At 44.3% G+C, this 18,260-nt stretch overlaps 1 protein-coding gene across 2 annotated transcripts in view; it reads left to right on the top strand.

Annotated features, from left to right (window-relative positions):
• Positions 1 to 18,260, top strand: part of cyld2 (cylindromatosis (turban tumor syndrome) 2) — a 39,948-nt gene that overhangs the window by 11,996 nt on the left and 9,692 nt on the right. For both annotated transcript variants that reach the window (XM_070896315.1, XM_070896317.1), the window contains exons 5-10: positions 1,216 to 1,568; positions 3,233 to 3,398; positions 7,612 to 7,753; positions 9,081 to 9,188; positions 12,058 to 12,137; positions 14,759 to 14,825. In XM_070896315.1, the coding sequence (XP_070752416.1) occupies positions 1,216 to 1,568; positions 3,233 to 3,398; positions 7,612 to 7,753; positions 9,081 to 9,188; positions 12,058 to 12,137; positions 14,759 to 14,825 (916 nt within the window). The remainder of the gene's footprint in view (positions 1 to 1,215; positions 1,569 to 3,232; positions 3,399 to 7,611; positions 7,754 to 9,080; positions 9,189 to 12,057; positions 12,138 to 14,758; positions 14,826 to 18,260) is intronic.

Consider the following 18,260-nt stretch of genomic DNA (forward strand, 5'->3'; position numbering starts at 1 on the left):
TTGTGCTGTGGTGAGTTGAGCGGTGTCTGTGTACGCAGTAAACACGTGACAGTTGTCAGCTTAGAGATGTGGATCCAAAGCACAATTTCAAACTAGTTCACTTAAAAGAAAAGAACTAAAATAAACCACTACCAAATGTAGACACAGCAGTTGACTGTTTGTTTTCCAACCACCTCCGTCCCAGCTCTTTCTGAATTTGAATTATTTTTAGATTAAGCTGACATGCAGGTTGTTATTGGGTAACTGGAATAACACTGCAATCATTTGTCTTAAAACAAAACTCAAAGAAGCCCCTGAATCGATAAAAAGATTCAATTTTCTGTACCAATTGTCCTGATCAAACCCAACTCCAGAGACATGCAAATAATCTAAGCTGACACTTCAGTGCAGTATTGAGGGAGTGCTGCACTGTCAGAAGTGTCACCTTTTGGATGAGGTGTTAAACCGAAGCCCTGTCTGCCCCCTCGGGTGGATGTAAAAGATCCCATGGCATTGTTCAAAAGAGCAGTGGAGTTTCTTCCGGTAAACCTGCCAATATTTATCCATTAACCAATATCACTTCAAACAGATTATCGGGTCATGTATCTCATTGCTGTTTGTGAGGCCTTGCTGTGTGCAAATTGGTTGATGTGTTTCCCTACATTGTAACAGTTACCGCACTTCAAAAAGGTACTTCATTGGCTGTAAAGTGTTTTGGGACGTCCCGAGGATGTGAAAGCTGTTCTATAAATGCAAGTCCTTTTCATTTATGACCCGTCAGTGAAATAATTGACAATTTATTGCAGAATTATGGTCTCTTTATGCTGCGGACGTGTACCCATAATAAACTAGAGGAAACTTGCCAAACTAATTGTTTAAGAGATCACTTCAGTGTGGGTTGCATTTAACCCAAGACTAATTGATTCTGACATTGAGCTCTCCCATTCTATATATTGAAGTGTTTGTATATAATTTGTTTTTCAGTTGCTAACACCTGATTCAGCCTGTGGAGATTTTGCTTTAATGCTCTTGTCAACTCATCAGGGAAGATCTGGGAAGAGCCCCTTTCCCCTCACCAAAAAGTCGAGAGTAAAATAATCTCCCTCTGGAAGCCTGTTTAGTTGGCAATGTCAGAGTAGGGTTGCATATGAGGATGTATTATTTTTATTCTGAATGATCTTTGTGCTGTAACAATGAAAATATCAGTGGTTCGACCTTATCCTGTTACCTTCTTAGATGCAAAAAACTGGAACAGGTGCCCAGCTGGAAGTTCATCCCAGCAAATTGGTTTGTTTCCCAGAAGAGTGGAAAAAGAAAACTCAAATGAAGATCCAACATCGATCCCCCCATCTATTTCCACGGCAGACTATTCAAAGAACTCTTCTAAACACTACGCTTCTAAAACTCACATTCCGGTGATGTCTACCACATCCAGCCCCGATCCTCTACCCGCAGAGAATGAAAATCCTGCTCTAGAGGTCGAGTCGATGGTGGAAGTGAGATTGTCTAATGATGCTATAGTCTATGGAGTTATTAGATGGATTGGTACACCAGAAGGATGCAATGTTCGCTGGGCAGGAATTGAATTGGTGAGTATGGGTGTGTGGACATTTTCTGTCTGGGATGTGTGCATGCATATGATTTTCTTCAATTAAAAAACTTCTACACTAAGGGTGTCAATTGTTTAGTGACTAGTGACATTATCAAATAGCTTGCTCTAATATCTTGGTCTTTTGCCATTCTGAAAAAAAAATTTGAACGACCTCTCACCTCTTTAATATTTTGTGCCTATGTCAGTAGTTGTGAAATATGATTAAACACCCTGTGGAAGGAGCAGCGTAATGTACTAGCAACTTTGCTGCTGATGTATAACTCAGATTGTCTGCTCATTTAAACATCACATCATGCTGTTATCCACATGATGGGCTCTTGTGCAATTTTCTAACAAAAAATTCAAATAACGTGTATTTAAAAAAAAAAAAATAACTACCTGGTCCTTTTAGGTACATATGTTTAATGCTTGATCATTAGCCACTGAAATTGGGACTGATGCTGCAGCAGGAAGTGAACAAATCTGAATTAGTTTGGGAAGGGTGGGGATGAAAATTTGAGTGTCTGGCCTTGCCACCTTTACAAGTGATATAGCAAGTTCCCAGTCTAAAACATAAGAGGAAATCTCAGAAGCAAACCTTTGATCTCTCACTCTGTCAAATAGAGCTTTGCAGCTCCAAGATAGTTCATCATATTAGCTTTTTGTTGTTGTCGTTGGATGAAGAAATTAAGGTCACATTTTAACAGGGGGCCATTGAGATCCAATATTGTAATCCACTTTAGGATTTATTTTTCTGGTCAAAGTGTAATCGCCATGATGAAATTAAATTGCTTTATAACATAAGAAATAGAAGCAAGAGTAGGCCATTCGGCCCCTCGAGCCTGCTCCGCCATTCAATAAGATCATGGCTGATCTACCTCAACACTTTCCCGCCTGATCCCCATATCCCTTGATTCCCTTAATATCCAGAAATGTATCTATCTCTGTCTTGAATATACTCAGCAACTGAACCTCCGCAGCCCTCCGAGGTAGAGAATTCCAAAGATTCACCATCCTCTGAGTAAAGACATTTCTCCTCGTCTCAGTCCTAAATGGCCGACCCCTTATTCTGAGACTGTGACCCCTGGTTCTAGACTCCCTAACCAGAAGAAACAACCTCCCTGCAGCTACCCTGTCAAGCCCTGTAAGAATTTTGAATATTTCAATGAGATCACACCTCATTCTTCAAAACTCTGGGTCTACTCAATCTCTCCTCATTACCCTCCCCTTCCTGAGTGTTCTACATTCTTGTGAAAGGAATGAGAGTTTTGGTAATGATGCATATGATAGTGAGGTGGATGCTTGATTCCCCTACCACTGTACTCATGATTGCTCTGGGAAGGCACAAAATGCAGGCAATTTTTGCTTCCAGGGCTTAATCTGAGGGAGCCATCTTGATATACCTCGTAGCAATAGTTTGAGCAGCCTGTTTCCTCCTCTTGCCATTGGCTGTTACAAGACACACATATATTTGCTGAATGGAGATAAAATTAAAAGGAGCATGGCACCACAGGGGCAGGAGAGAGGGTGGGTGTGTGGTGGTGGTGGCGGGGGTGGGGGGGGGGGAGGCGGCAGGGCAAAGGGCTAGTGAAACTAAAGTACAGTTTTGCAGAGCTGGCAAATGATATTCATGTCTTTTTTTTTAAACTTATGTATTTATAGGACTATGAATTAAAAGGTGGTAGTGATGGAACTTTTGGTGAAAATCGTTATTTTAAGTGTGAATGGAACAAAGCAATCTTTATACAGTTAAGTAGCTGTAAACCAGATGCCCGTTTTATTCCAAACGTACCAAAGGAAATACCTAATAGTCCGATTCGTGCAGCAGGTAAAATTTTCTTTGTTCTCTGCCAAAATCTTTTTGGGGGGGGGGTTAAGGTGGGGCAAATATGACCTGGACAAAGTATTGATGTGAAAACTGCTAGGCCTGTTGGAGTACATTGAAATGCTTTTTTGCAGAATAAAGCAGCTGTTAATACACTTTCTGAGCTACTTCAGTATCAGAAACGTGTTGGTGCAATGCAGCAGCAGCAGAAAAGCCTGTGTAAAGTACTTGAGGACCTGTAATTCCATTATAGCTAAGTCAGTCACTATAGTCATTTCAGCCTCTGAACCAGAAACAAAACCAGAAAATGCTGGAAACACCGAGCAGGTCAGGCGGCATTTGCGGCGAAAACGGGCAGGTTGATGATTCGGGTGTGCAGCCCCTTTGTCAAGCTAATGAACCAGTATTGCTACAGTGTTATTTCTACCCTTGACTAAAATTGTACACAATTGACATAGAAACATAGAAAATAGGTGCAGGAGTAGGCCATTTGGCTCTTCGAGCCTGCAACACCATTCATAGAAACATAGAAAATAGGTACAGGAGTAGGCCATTCGGCCCTTCGAGCCTGCACCGCCATTCAATACGATCATGGCTGATCATTCACCTCAGTACCCCTTTCCTGCTTTCTCTCCATACCCCTTGATCCCTTTAGCCGTAAGGGCCATATCTAACTCCCTCTTGAATATATCCAATGAACTGGCATCAACAACTCTCTGCGGTAGGGAATTCCACAGGTTAACAACTCTGAGTGAAGAAGTTTCTCCTCATCTCAGTCCTAAATGGTTTACCCCTTATCCTTAGACTATGTCCCCTGGTTCTGGACTTCCCCAACATCGGGAACATTCTTCCTGCATCTAACCTCTCCAGTCCCGTCAGAATTTTATATGTTTCTTTGAGATCCCCTCTCATCCTTCTAAACTCCAGTGAATACAGGCCCAGTCGATCCAGTCTCTTCTCATATGTCAGCCCAGCCATTCCGGGAATCAGTCTGGTGAACCTTCGCTGCACTCCCTCAAGAACAAGAACATCCTTCCTCAGATTCGGAGACCAAAACTGAACACAATATTCCAGGTGAGGCCTCACTAAGGCCCTGTACAACTGCAGTAAGTTCTCCCTGCTCCTATACTCAAATCCCCTAGCTATGAAGGCTAACATACCATTTGCCGCCTTCACCGCCTGCTGTACCTGCATGCCAACTTTCAATGACTGATGTACCATGACACCCAGGTCTCATTGCACCTCCCCTTTTCCTAATCTGCCGTCATTCAGATAATATTCTGCCTTCGTGTTTTTGCCACCAAAGGGGATAACCTCACATTTATCCACATTATACTACATCTGCCATGCGTTTGCCCACTCACCTAACCTGTCCAAGTCACCCTGCAGCTTCTTAGCGTCCTCCTCACAGTCACACCGCCACCCAACTTAGTGTCATCTGCAAACTTGGAGATATTACACTCAATTCCTTCATCTAACTCATTAATGTATATTGTAAATAGCTGGGGTCCCAGCACTGAGCCCTGCGGCACCCCACTAGTCACTGTCTGCCATTCTGAAAAGAACCCGTTTAGCCCAACTCTCTGCTTCCTGTCTGCCAACCAGTTCTCTATCCACATCAGTACATTACCCCCAATACCATGTGCTTTAATTTTGCACACCAATCCCTTGTCAAAAGCTTTTGAAAGTACAAATACACCACATCCACTGGTTCTCCCTTGTTCACCCTACCAGTTACATCCTCAAAAAATTCTAGAAGATTTGTCAAGCATGATTTCCCTTTCATAAATCCATGCTGACTTGGACCGATCCTGTCACTGCTTTCCAAATGCGCTGCTATTACATCTTTAATAATTGATTCCAACATTTTCCCCACTACTGATGTCAGGCTAACTGGTCTATAATTACCCGTTTTCTCCCCCCCTCCTTTTTTAAAAAGTGGTGTTAAATTAGTTACCCTCCAGTCCATAGGAACTGATCCAGAGTCGATTGCTGGAAAATGATCACCAATGCATCCACTATTTCTAGGGCCACTTCCTTAAGTACTCTGGGATTCAGACTATCCGGCCCCGGGGATTTATCGGCCTTCAATCCCATCAATTTCCCTAGCACAATTTCCCGCGTAATAAGGATTTCCTTCAGTTCCTCCTTCTCACTGGAACTGTCCCCTAGTATTTCCGGAAGGTTATTTGTGTCTTCCTTCGTGAAGACAGAACCAAAGTATTTGTTTAACTGGTCTGCCATTTCCTTGTTCCCCATTATAAATTCATCTGAATCTAACTGCAAGGGACCTACGTTTGCCTTCACTAATCTTTTTCTCTTCACATATCTATAGAAGCTTTTGCAGTCAGTTTTTATGTTCCCAGCAAGCTTACTCTCATACTCTATTTTCCCCCTCCTAATTAAACCCTTTGTCCTCTGCTGAATTATAAAATTCTCCCAGTCTTCAGGTTTGCTGTTTTTTCTGGCCAATTTATATGCCTCTTCCTTGGATTTAGCACTATCCTTAATTTCCCTTGTTAGCCACGGTTGAGCCACCTTCCCCGTTTTATTTTTACTCCAGACAGGGATGTACAATTGTTGAAGTTTATCCATGTGATCTGTAAATGTTTGCCATTGCCTATCCACCGTCAACTCTTTAAGTATCACTCGCCACTCTATTCTAGCCAATTCACGTCTCATACCATCGAAGTTACCTTTCCTTAAGTTCAGGACCCTAGTCTCTGAATTAACTGTGTCACTCTCCATCTTAATAAAGAATTCTACCATATTATGGTCACTCTTCCCCAAGGGGCCTCGCACAACAAGATTGCTAATTAGTCCTTTCTCATTACACATCACCCAGTCTAGGATGGCCAGCCCTCTAGTTGGTTCCTCGACATATTGGTCTAGAAAACCATCCCTAATACACTGCAGGAAATCCTCCTCCACCGCATTGCTACCAGTTTGGTTAGCCCAATCAATATGTAGATTAAAGTTGCCCATGATAACTGCTGTACCTTTATTGCACACATCCCTAATTTCTTGTTTGACCCGGTTAGAGTAAATAATGGGCCAGAATGTCAGCATTCGGTATCATTCTGGCTTTGAAACTGACTACAACTTCGGGTTTTGCCACAGGGGCATGTGGAAATCTTGAAGTTGTGGTCTGTCTAAGACAGCTCCGAAACAGGCTGCGCTCACCCCAGAGCTGGCAATCTGTGTAATCAGACAAATCATTGAAACCGGTAAAAACTTCGGCTCTTCCGCAGTAAGTATGCTGTTAAATTCACCACTAAAAGTTAGACCCAAAGGGATTGGTTGTAACTGGGGTTTTAACAGTTATTATTGCTAAACAAATATTAAGGGGCTGAAAAACTCATTTTAATTTTGTGCCGTGTGAAATTTGTCCATTTTAATAAATTTAATTTTCAAGAAACTTCAAATTTTTTTTTACATTTTTTGAAGTTTGTTCATCTTTATTTCAGGTTTGTCTTTTCCCCCATGTGAGAGCCCCAATCTTTGTTTTGCTCTCTCTTTAAAAAAAAATTTAAAAATTATAAGCAGTTAGAATTTTAACCGATTACGCGCGTCTTTGTTCGCTGTCTCAGAATTTTGCATTTTGATTGGCTGTTTAGACAGCCTGTTGATGTCACAGTAGCTTGCACACGGGAATCCTTCCTAACTTCCGTTGATTTAAATTGAAGGTCGGAAAACCCAAAGTTCTCGATCCTTGTTCAGAGCGTGCCTCAGGGCCGCAAATTCCGGGTCATTAGTTGGCAGCTTTCATATCTGTAAATATTTAGAAGGGAATGGGATTATAAACCAATTTACCGTTTGATAAAGTAGGAGAAAGAACTCCCGTTGTGTAGACTGGATTAATTAACTCGCAAAGGCAAGAGCGAAGCAGGAGATGACAGCGAATGATAGCGCTGATTTATGTTTTAACATCTGGGTTGGGGATAGGGCAAAGAATGAGATGGGCCTGCTCCATTACAGCTAAATCATTCACTATTGTCATTGGGTCCAGGATTAGACATTTTATGTTTTCGTTGAATATTTAATGTTGTGAAGAATTAAGTTGGAGACTGCAATTTTAATATATTTTACTATATCGCATTGTGCTGGGGTTCTCAACCATGCAGCGGCAGGAAATCTGCGGGATTGCTGATATGTTTGAAATATATTACAAATGCAAGTCCGAGTTGATATTATTTGGCCTCTTTTCAATTACAAGTGAAGACCGTTCCAGACAATCTGACTGTCAAGGAGGATGTCCCACCAGTGCGAGAAGAAGAAGCACTACAGCTGCTGAAGGGAAGAATGAAAGGGATTCAGGGACATCACAACTCCTGTTATCTGGACTCCACAATTTTCAGGTTTGGCTGCTGTTTTTAGTTGTAAAGCAGCTGCTATAAGAGTCTACTGTTCTTGCGAAGGGGCTGACTGCCTGCTGTGCAGTGCCAGTTCCCTTTTTAAATGAAATTATTGGCATAGCTGAGTTTTAACAATGCACCACGTTTTGGGCAGGGCAAGAATGAAAATATTGTTTGTGTGTGACGCCCTTTTTTGGGGCATCGTCTGGCCCTATTACTAGCCTTCATTTTTCACAATGTGTGGGATAATGGGCCAGAACAGGGTCTTTTTCATAATTTTTAATTATTTTAGCAGTTTCTGCAAAATAAGTGAGAGGCAAACGACATGATTGTACTGCCCCCACCCTCCTCTCCATGAATCCAGACAAAATATGATCGCAATGTGAAAATGCGCCTGAAGGGTATTCTAATTACAGTGTTGAATACTTGTGTGTTAACCCTTTCAGTTACATTGCCCAATAGATTACACTATGCATGGTGTATACATGATTTCTTATTGGGGCAGATGCTACAAAAAGCAAAATACTGCTGATGCTGGACATTTGAAATCAAAAGCGGAAATGCTGTAAACACACAACAGATGCTGATGAGGAATATATACTCTGGTTTCTGCTTCAGACCAGGTGTAGTCACATTAAGACACTGTTTTGCTTCTGGCTGTTGAATTCAGGTTAGGCTTGGAATGATAGTTTTGTATCTCTCTGGACAGTTCCTACTCAGTTGGCACATAATTCAGCAATAATTATCATTAAATTAGCCACCTCACTGAAAGGCCATAAGAATGTCTGCTTTTAGGAATAGCAACAATAATTGAGGCTTTTCCCAAGATTGTGAATTATTGAATAATATGTAGGCCCTTAAATGGGTGCTGCCTGAGAGTTGTGGGTTGATACTTACAATCTGAGTACTGTTTGAATTCCCAATCTCTGTTCGTGACCCAAGAGCCAGAGAGTCCAAATGGGGTGGCAAAATTGGAGTAATTCTCAGGCCACGTTTGCGCGCCTTCTAGTAGTTGTTTCAGATTTCATACCTGGGAGTATATTGCCGCCTTTTGCTGCCCTTGGTGTGTCAAATGGAGAGGAAAATAGATTGAATCTATTGAAGCTAAGTTAGGAAAAAGTGTTTTCCTCTCAACTTGGCTTACGCTATAACTGATCTAGAGGTGCTTAATGCTGATGCCAAATGCCAATGGTAGAAAATGTTCCATTCTCAGCTCTGATAATCTTTATAATTGTGTATAAATAAGAACATACTGCATTGAATCAGATAATGATTATTGTTTTACTTCCCATTGAATTTCATTATTGATTTAAAACAATGTTTTTTCCAGCTTATTCACATTCACATCAGTATTGGACAGTATACTTCACATGCCTGGAGGACATGATGAGAAAATTCAACGTATACTGAGGGAAGACATAGTCAACCCATTACGAAAGTGAGTGAGGATCATACTTGCAATCCTGTACCTGACACTTTAAACATTTCTACAATTTTTATCTTTATACCTATTTAAAATGTTGGTAAGAATTATCACTAAGAATATGTAGGCCTGGAATTTGCGGTCAGCGGCGAAGCAAAGGCATTTGCCGCTGACCCTAAAGTAAGCTTCGCACAAAGATCTCGTGATCTCTGTGTCACGAAGTTTGGGGTTTCCAACGCATATTTCAAATGAACGGAATTTAGTGGGGATCCCCGAGTGCGAGCTGCTGTGATGTCAACAAGCTGTCTAAGCAGCCAATCACATCGCAGAATTCTCACAAATAGCGAACCAGGAAGTGGGTAAGCTCTTAAAATTCTAACTTTAAAAGAAATGGAGTGACTCCTGCCAACGAACTGGAAGCGACCGGACGTTCACAAATTAAAAAAAAATTAACATTCCCAACTCTTTTTTAAAAAAAAATACCGTTCACAACTGACGGAGATCTGCGCAAGAGGCAACTCCAGTGGTTTCTTTCCCTTGTTTTATTTTAAAGAAATGCAAATAAAATTAAAAACGCACATCATTTTCCCATTAGCAATTTGATTTATAAACATGTGATTTAAAAAAAATAAACAATAAGTGATCGAGCAATTTTTTTTCCTCCGGCAAGTATTTGTTTTCCTCCTTGAAATAGTTTCACTTGGATTGAGTGATGAGCCCAGGTCGGATGCTGACAGCGGCTTCAGACTCTATTGAATTACAATCATCATCATACGCGGTCCCTCTAATGAGGATAACTTGCTTCCACGTGATGCTTTAATGAAGGACCCGATGTTTCAGTTCTGAACTCCAATTGAAGGGGTGGAAGATGCCTGTGCGTGGATTTTCTTTAATGTGTGGTGACCGTTGCACATCAGCCACCACACGGGCTTGATGGAGTTGGCCTTTATCCAGTGGCAAGGGTTAACCAGGATGACTGGAGACCTGCTCTGCTGCACGGACCTAGTGCACACACATATATCGCAGTGTGGGCTGGCCCGTGCTGCCCCTGGGCCCTCGGCTCTTCTGGGCCCTGAACCCTCATCTGTTGCACCTCCACCCGATCGTGAGTTAAATGAGCTGCAGGGGGTTAACTTCAGGTTGACATTGAACACTGCGCGAGCGACGGCTCCTAGCAACCGGGAACGCGCAATGGCAATCAGACAATTTGTGAATCGGGATGGAAAAATTTTCCTCACTCAATCTTCTAGAAGATAGACATTTCTCTAAATCCGCTTCTTTATTCCTCATTTTGGGCAGTCTGGCGGCAACATACAAAAAAAAACACGGGAACTGCGCACGTACAACTACGTCCAGGTCATTGGCAGCAGTCGCGTCCTTTTTAAAAAAAAATTTTTTTTTTAAATGTTAGAGCAAAACAAAGATTGGGACTCTCACATGGAAAAGGCAAACCTGAAATAAAGATGAACAAACACTTTTTAAAAAAATTTATAAATTTGACACTGCACAAAATTAAAATTAGTTTCCAGGCCCTGAACATTTGTTCAGAAGTAATAATGCTGTTAAAACCCCAGTTACACCTAATCCCTTTGGATCCAACTTTTAGTGGGGAATTTTACAACGTAATTACTGTGAAAGAGCCAATGTTTTCCGGCGGGGGGGGGAGGTGGTGCACAGCGCAACTTGTGGAGGAGTATTGAATGAATGTCAGACTGCAACTTCAGGATTCCTGTATATGTGCGTGTGTGCGCAAAATCCCAAAGTTGCAGTCGGTTTCAACGGGGGAATGACGGCGAACTCAGCCAGTTGACCGCAAATTCCGAGTAATCATGCTGCCTGATGGTGAGAAGCTGACCCATATAGAGCAACAGTGTCCCAGGTTGAATTCTCAGTCTCTGCTGAGTTAGCTGATCTCAGCCAATGCAGGGGTGTTGAGGCTAACTCACTTTAGTTAGCCTCAACACCCCTGGGTCAAATAGGAGAAAATCAACCAGGGTTCTTGCTCTTAATCGCTGCATAACGACCCCTACCGGAAGTGTATTTGTGCGGAGGTCTGAGAACCGGATTGTTACGAATTCCACAGCACTTAGCATAGATATTTTTTTGGCTTCAGAATCACCAGCCACTCCCATGTGGACTTTGCATTCCTTAAAATCTGGAGAGCACCTATACTGTGCAGAACCCAGTTAAATAACCATGTAGACCAGGGATTGTAACAATAGACCACTTGTTGCTTATACTGGGCTCTATGATCTCACGTATACCACCTTGTATGTTCTCCTATTTTCTTCAAAGGCAGACTGAACAGCAGTCTAGTAAAACAAGGCTGATGGGAAACCAACAAACTGGTTTATTTTCACATGAAATATGAGTGAACAGATTATCATTTTCCGTGAGACTCCATAAATTCCCTACTGCTGCTCTTATCGTAAAACAACAAAATTCGCAACTACCCATTGTCTACGGGCTTTTTAATGTCAGAACAGGCTCAAATTCTGGGAATTAACCCTTTGTAAACAGAACGTGACCCTATAGTAACATGTTATAAATTAAATCAAAATTCTCTTCTAGTCTAAATAGGTAAATATCCCAATATGTTATAATTGCTTTTCGCTGAGATGCCTGAACAGATGAGTAGCCTGATATTCTTTACACTCTACATTTATTCGTGAAATGTGACCACTTCGATGAGGTACTGGAAGTCTGTCTGACCTGTTGGAACTGTAATCCAAGAGGTGGTGAGGAAAAAGGGGGCGGGGAAATGATTAGTGTAGAAGTGTTCTGAAATATTGCACTCTTGTAATTTTTCCTGTGACATAGGATCTGGATTTTTAAATAAGTGTTCAAGACGCCGAGGGTTAACCAACAAATCCTTTGATCCTAGGACTGGGGTTGTGAATGCAGATAAGGTGATGAAATTGAGGAAACTATTAGGATGTGACACGTTTATTTCGGCAGAGAAGGGTAACTATTTTATTATTTTTTTGGATAAGTAATATTCTATAGAAGCTAATTGATAGCATTATAGCATGTTGTAATGATATGATATTTCTGGTTTGTTACATGAATTTGTAAGCCAAAAAGCTATCTTCCATACTGCATGTTATGTACGTGTGACTGTTCCCCATTGGATATCTTTCATTTCTTCTGTACATAAAATTCACCGTCTCTTGTACCCCTTTAGACATAATCACGGTCTCTTTCCCAAATTTTGATGTGTATTGTTTGTATTTGCTCAAGTTTAAGCTCTTTTGGTGGGGGAAGTTATGACATTAACTTAAAATCTTTCCTTTTGATGACTTAATTTAATAGGGACAATTAACTTATTTGTAATTAGCAGTTCGGTAGAGGACTGATTTTTTTTTTAATGCTGTTCGGTTGTATTCACACTTGTGGAAAAATTGTTTCTTAATCGGCATAATTTTTTGGTATCCTATTAGACTCATGCACTTCCTGTCCTTCTTCTTGGAAGCAAGGGACAAAGCTATCCATGCAATCCCAATCTTCCCATGGTCACAGTCAATATTGATGTGTGTCTGCTGTAAGCAGTGGAGTTCTGCTTAGTTTGGGGGCGGAGAGAAAACACTTGGAGTGGTGACTACTTTTTTCTTCCACTTGTCCAACTATCTGCACAGTGCTCTATGTATTATCCTAAACACTAGAATAATGGGCCCAAATTTGGCCAGGAGTTGCTCCGTTTTTTTTGGAGCAACTTGATTTTTCTGGAGTATCTTAAAAATCCCCATTCTGCACATTTAATTTGCGCCAGTGTAAGTGAGTTAGTTAGGATTTTTTTTTGTTTCATTTTTTTTTCAAAAGGGGGCGTAAACAGCCACCTACGCCTGTTTTGGCCATTTAAGCCAGTTTGGACAACTAATAGTTGCTCCAAACTAACTTAGGCCAGCGTATGTGGCCACTTGTGGCCGCACAGAAAACCCTTGCAGAGATTTAAGAAATCGGCGCAGGTAATTACATTCTAAAGCAGCAAGCACTAAACAAAGCACAAAAATAAGCATTCAATAACAAATAAAAAATACAAGGAAGCTGAGAGGACCTGCACCTAGCACCAAGACTTACAAAGCACTAAACAAAGCACAAAAAGTAATAAGCAATTAATTAACAAATAAAAAATAGAAGGACCCCTGCACCTAAAGCACCAAGACCAAAGTAATAAGCAATCAATCAATCAATAACAAATAAAAAATAGAAGTCCTACCAAAACACCGCCCGGGAAGGCAGCGGGTCGCCGATGAGGGAGACCATTCGGCCAGGGATAGGGGCGGCACGCTTCGGCCCCTCCCACACAGCCTGCAGCACACACACTCAGATTCTGGGGGTGAGGAGCTATTGCGCGTGCATGCACACTCTAGCGCACATGTGCAGAGGTCCCAGCACTGTTTTTAGTGCCGGGACCTGGCTCCGCCCCCGAATCCAGTTGCCACGCTACACCACCATCGAGGAGAGGCTGGGGAGTGGCCAAACTCGGCCCAAAGATTTTTGGCGCCCTTGGAGTTCTACAAAAGTGGCGCACCTCTGGTGAATGTGCCAGAAATCTGTACTGGCCAAATTTGGGCCCATAAAAACTCAACAGCCATGCCAGACATAGTTGATCGTACAGATTCAGATTTAAAGTTGTGACCCTGTGATTTTGTGGAATAGACCCAAGTCCACTATTCGGGCCACCTGGCTATTGACTTTGCATCTGCCTCTCTAAAAATTTACCCAGCTACTTTTTATGTTTTTTGTTATTGTGGATGTACTGTGTGTATATCAGACAACTATAACGTTCATCTTTTCTGTGGGTTTTCTTTCAATGTTCCAGCTTATCTGTTGCATTTCTGTGCTTCTCCATTCAATATTTTTTTTTACCCTGTATCCTAGCATAAGTTCAATCAAAACTATGATCTTCAGAATTAATTGTTTATGCATTTTATGCACTAAAATAAATCAGATGATAAAATAAGTTAGATCCTTTCTAAGATATTTTTTTCGTCTCTTGGCCTCTCACTCATGCATTCAAATATAGGATGCACATACCTTCTGTCCAGGTCATGTCTACTACAAACTTTTGTGGAGAAAAATAGATTAAAAATAAAGGCATTCATTAACAATATACAGAAAATGAGCAGAAGGGGGAGTGGGACTAACTGGATTGCTGTTCAAAAGAGCCGTTGCAGACTCGATGGGCCGAATGGCCTCTTTCTGTGCTGTACTATTCTATGATGTGATCCAAACTATCGGCAAGCTCTCGATTGACATTCCCACAAACGAAGGCTGGGTTCTTCTGGTTTCCAGCCTATTAAAGCATTTAACCTTTGAATGATCTCGTCTGATATTTATTTAATGTTGATTAGACTTTGTAGCCTTATAGGGACACACCTATATGTAAGCAGTATAATACTGTTGTTTTTCACATGCTATAATGCGCCTGTCCTTATAAATGAGAGTATCAGCTGCCTTATCGTGTGCATGTCATGGGCGATCCACCAATATATATCTTATTCAACCATTGTAACTAAGTAACATTAAAGTGATTAATACTGTTTATCTAAACATGAACACACTGTTTAATTTTCAAACTTTAGATCCAGAAGAATTTATCAATGTCCTACTGCATGAAGTCCTGGCCATTGATCCATTGCTAAAGATCAGGTAGTTTTTACAATGTATTTTATAACTTTTGTTTTCTCCTTTTCTCCTGAAGATACTGAATTTTGCCAGAACAGTTTCACAGGTGACAACTGCCCATTGGTGCCTCATATTTGTGCTCAGCTCATGTGAATCTAGACAGTTCGCAAGACTTTAGACAGGACATATTGTGGGATAGTGCAGGAAAGTGGAGTTCAGGTAAAAGATCAGCCATGATCTTATTGAATGGTGGAGCAGGCTCGAGGGGCCGAATGGCCTATTCCTGCTCCTAATTCTTACGTGCTTATATTGTCAGACTATTGAACCATGATGGTTGTCACAGTTGAACCCAATCTTCCCTTACTTGATGCCATTGGCAGATTTCTTTTTGTAATTTCTTCCTTAGCTGAGGATGCTCAGGCCAATTTTAAACCTCAAATTGTGGTCCAAGTGACCCAAGTTCAGGTCACTCAGCACAGGCTTTGAATTGCTTCTGGAACCTATTGGTCTATGTAGCTGTTAACAATCACCCATTAAAGGAGCCCTAAAATCAAAACTCTTGGCTTCAGACAACATACAAATTACTAACTGTAATTTCTAACTTAATAATTTGTCAGTTCCTCGACACAGAAGAAATCAGTTTGAAAGTGGATGTTTTAATCTAGTCAGAACGATCATTAGTTGCTGTGAAGAGATGTGTTTCTCTGTTGTCAATAGATGTGACACTGTTTACTGGTGGCTTAAGTGCAAGTCTGAGATTTCAGTGCATGGATTCTCTGTTTTATCGTGATAGAGTGGCCGTTGTCTCACAGAGAAAACCTTTCTGTTTAATCATTGGTTCAAAACCTATTTAGGAATGCAGTTAAAAAACCTCTCCCACGTTGACCATTTACATAGGATTACATTGGTTCTGTTTCTGTGTCGTATATCCTATCAGTCCATGCCAACGTTTATGCTCCACTTGAGTCTCCTCCCATCTTTCCTCCTCTAAATCTACCTACATAACCCTCTCTTCCCTTCTCCCTCATATGCTTGTCTAGCCTCTCCTTAAATGCATCGATCCTATTCGTCTCAACCACTCCCTGTGGTAGCGAGTTCCACATTCTCGCCACATCTTTGGGTAAAGAATTTTCTTCTGAATTCCCTATTGGATTTCTTGGTGACTATCATATTGATGATCTCTAGTTATGCTCTTGCCCACAAGTGGAAACATTCTCTCTATCTAAACCTTTCATAATTTTAAAGGCCTCTATTAGGCCACTCAGCCTTTTTTCAAGAGAAAAGAGACCCAGCCTGTTCATCCTATCCCGACATGTATACCCTCGCATTTCTGGTATCATCCTTGTAAATCTTCCCTGCACCCTCTCCATTGCCTCTATGGGCCCAAGTTTCGGGCCGCGCCTAGAACAGCGCAGCCCCGACCTGGACGCCCGTTTTTCGCGCCACAAAGTGCGCCTAAAAAAAACTTACAGGTTCTCTGGCTCCCTGTAGGCCCTCTGGAGTCGGGCGCGGCGCAGCACGAGCTGTAGGGGGCAGAATTAGGTCCCTGCACTGAAAACACTGCCGGGACCTCTGCACATGCGCGCTACAGTGGGCGCGCATGTGCAGTAGCTCCAGGTGCCCAAAACTGTGTGGGAGGGGCCCGAAGCACACAGCCCCTAGCCCTGGCTGAATGGCCTCATTGGGGCTGCGTGCATAAGGCTGCCTCCCACGCACAGTCCCTGCTTCCTCCTGACCCGACTCCCGCTCCCCCCCGGACCGGACCCAACACCGACCCGACTCCCGCTTTCCCCCCGGCCACTCGGACTGGACCAGACCCGCGCTCCTCCTCCCTCCCTCCCTCCCTCCCTCCCCCCCCGACCCGACCCGCGCTCCCGACCCCACCACCCCGACCCAACCTGATCTCCCTCCCCCTGACACGAACCGACCTGACCCGACCTCCCTCTGCCCCCACCCGAACCAACCCGACCTTCCCCTCCCCCCTCCGACCCGACCCGACCCGTGCTCCCGACCGCCCCCCCGACCCAACGCCACCTACCTGTAAATCTGGTGCTGGGGACGGGCCCTGCCCGAAGTCTTGGGCCCGGCCAGGCCGGGCCTGTTTAGCCTCCCTTCCCCCCCCCCTCTTCTCCTTCCCCCCCCCCTCTTCTCCTTCCTCCCCTCTTCTCCTTCCCCCCCCTCTTCTCCTTCCCCCCCTCTTCTCCTTCCCCCCCTCTTCTCCTTCCCCCCCTCTTCTCCTTCCCCCCCTCTTCTCCTTCCCCCCCCCTCTTCTCCTTCCCCCCCCTCTTCTCCTTCCCCCCCCTCTTCTCCTTCCCCCCCCTCTTCTCCTTCCCCCCTCTTCTCCTTCCCCCCCCTCTTCTCCTTCCCCCCCCTCTTCTCCTTCCCCCCCCTCTTCTCCTTCCCCCCCCTCTTCTCCTTCCCCCCCCTCTTCTCCTTCCCCCCCCTCTTCTCCTTCCCCCCCCTCTTCTCCTTCCCCCCCCTCTTCTCCTTCCCCCCCCTCTTCTCCTTCCCCCCCCTCTTCTCCTTCCCCCCCCTCTTCTCCTTCCCCCCCCTCTTCTCCTTCCCCCCCTCTTCTCCTTCCCCCCCCTCTTCTCCTTCCCCCCCCTCTTCTCCTTCCCCCCCCTCTTCTCCTTCCCCCCCTCTTCTCCTTCCCCCCCCTCTTCTCCTTCCCCCCCTCTTCTCCTTCCCCCCCTCTTCTCCTTCCCCCCCTCTTCTCCTTCCCCCCCTCTTCTCCTTCCCCCCCTCTTCTCCTTCCCCCCTCTTCTCCTTCCCCCCCTCTTCTCCTTCCCCCCCTCTTCTCCTTCCCCCCCTCTTCTCCTTCCCCCCCTCTTCTCCTTCCCCCCCTCTTCTCCTTCCCCCCCTCTTCTCCTTCCCCCCCTCTTCTCCTTCCCCCCCTCTTCTCCTTCCCCCCCCTCTTCTCCTTCCCCCCCCTCTTCTCCTTCCCCCCCCCCCTCTCCTTCCCCTTCCCCCCCCTCCCTTCCCCTTCCCCCCCCTCCCTTCCCCTTCCCCTCCCTCCCTTCCCCTTCCCCTCCCTCCCTTCCCCTTCCCCTCCCTCCCTTCCCCTTCCCCTCCCTCCCTTCCCCTTCCCCTCCCTCCCTTCCCCTTCCCCTCCCTCCCTTCCCCTCCCTCCCTTCCCCTTCCTCCCTTCCCCTTCCCTTCCCCTTCCCTTCCCCTTCCCTTCCCCTCCCTTCCCCTTCCCCTCCCTCCCTTCCCCTTCCCCTCCCTCCCTTCCCCTTCCCCTTCCCCTCCCTTCCCCTTCCCCTCCCTTCCCCTTCCCCTCCCTTCCCCTTCCCCTCCCTTCCCCTTCCCCTCCCTTCCCCTTCCCCTCCCTCCCTTCCCCTTCCCCTCCCTCCCTTCCCCTTCCCCTCCCTTCCCCTTCCCCTCCCTCCCTTCCCCTTCCCCTCCCTTCCCCTTCCCCTCCCTCCCTTCCCCTCCCTCCCTTCCCCTCCCTCCCTTCCC

The sequence above is a fragment of the Pristiophorus japonicus genome, chromosome 12 (assembly GCF_044704955.1).
Source record: "Pristiophorus japonicus isolate sPriJap1 chromosome 12, sPriJap1.hap1, whole genome shotgun sequence".
NCBI lineage: Eukaryota > Metazoa > Chordata > Chondrichthyes > Pristiophoridae > Pristiophorus > Pristiophorus japonicus.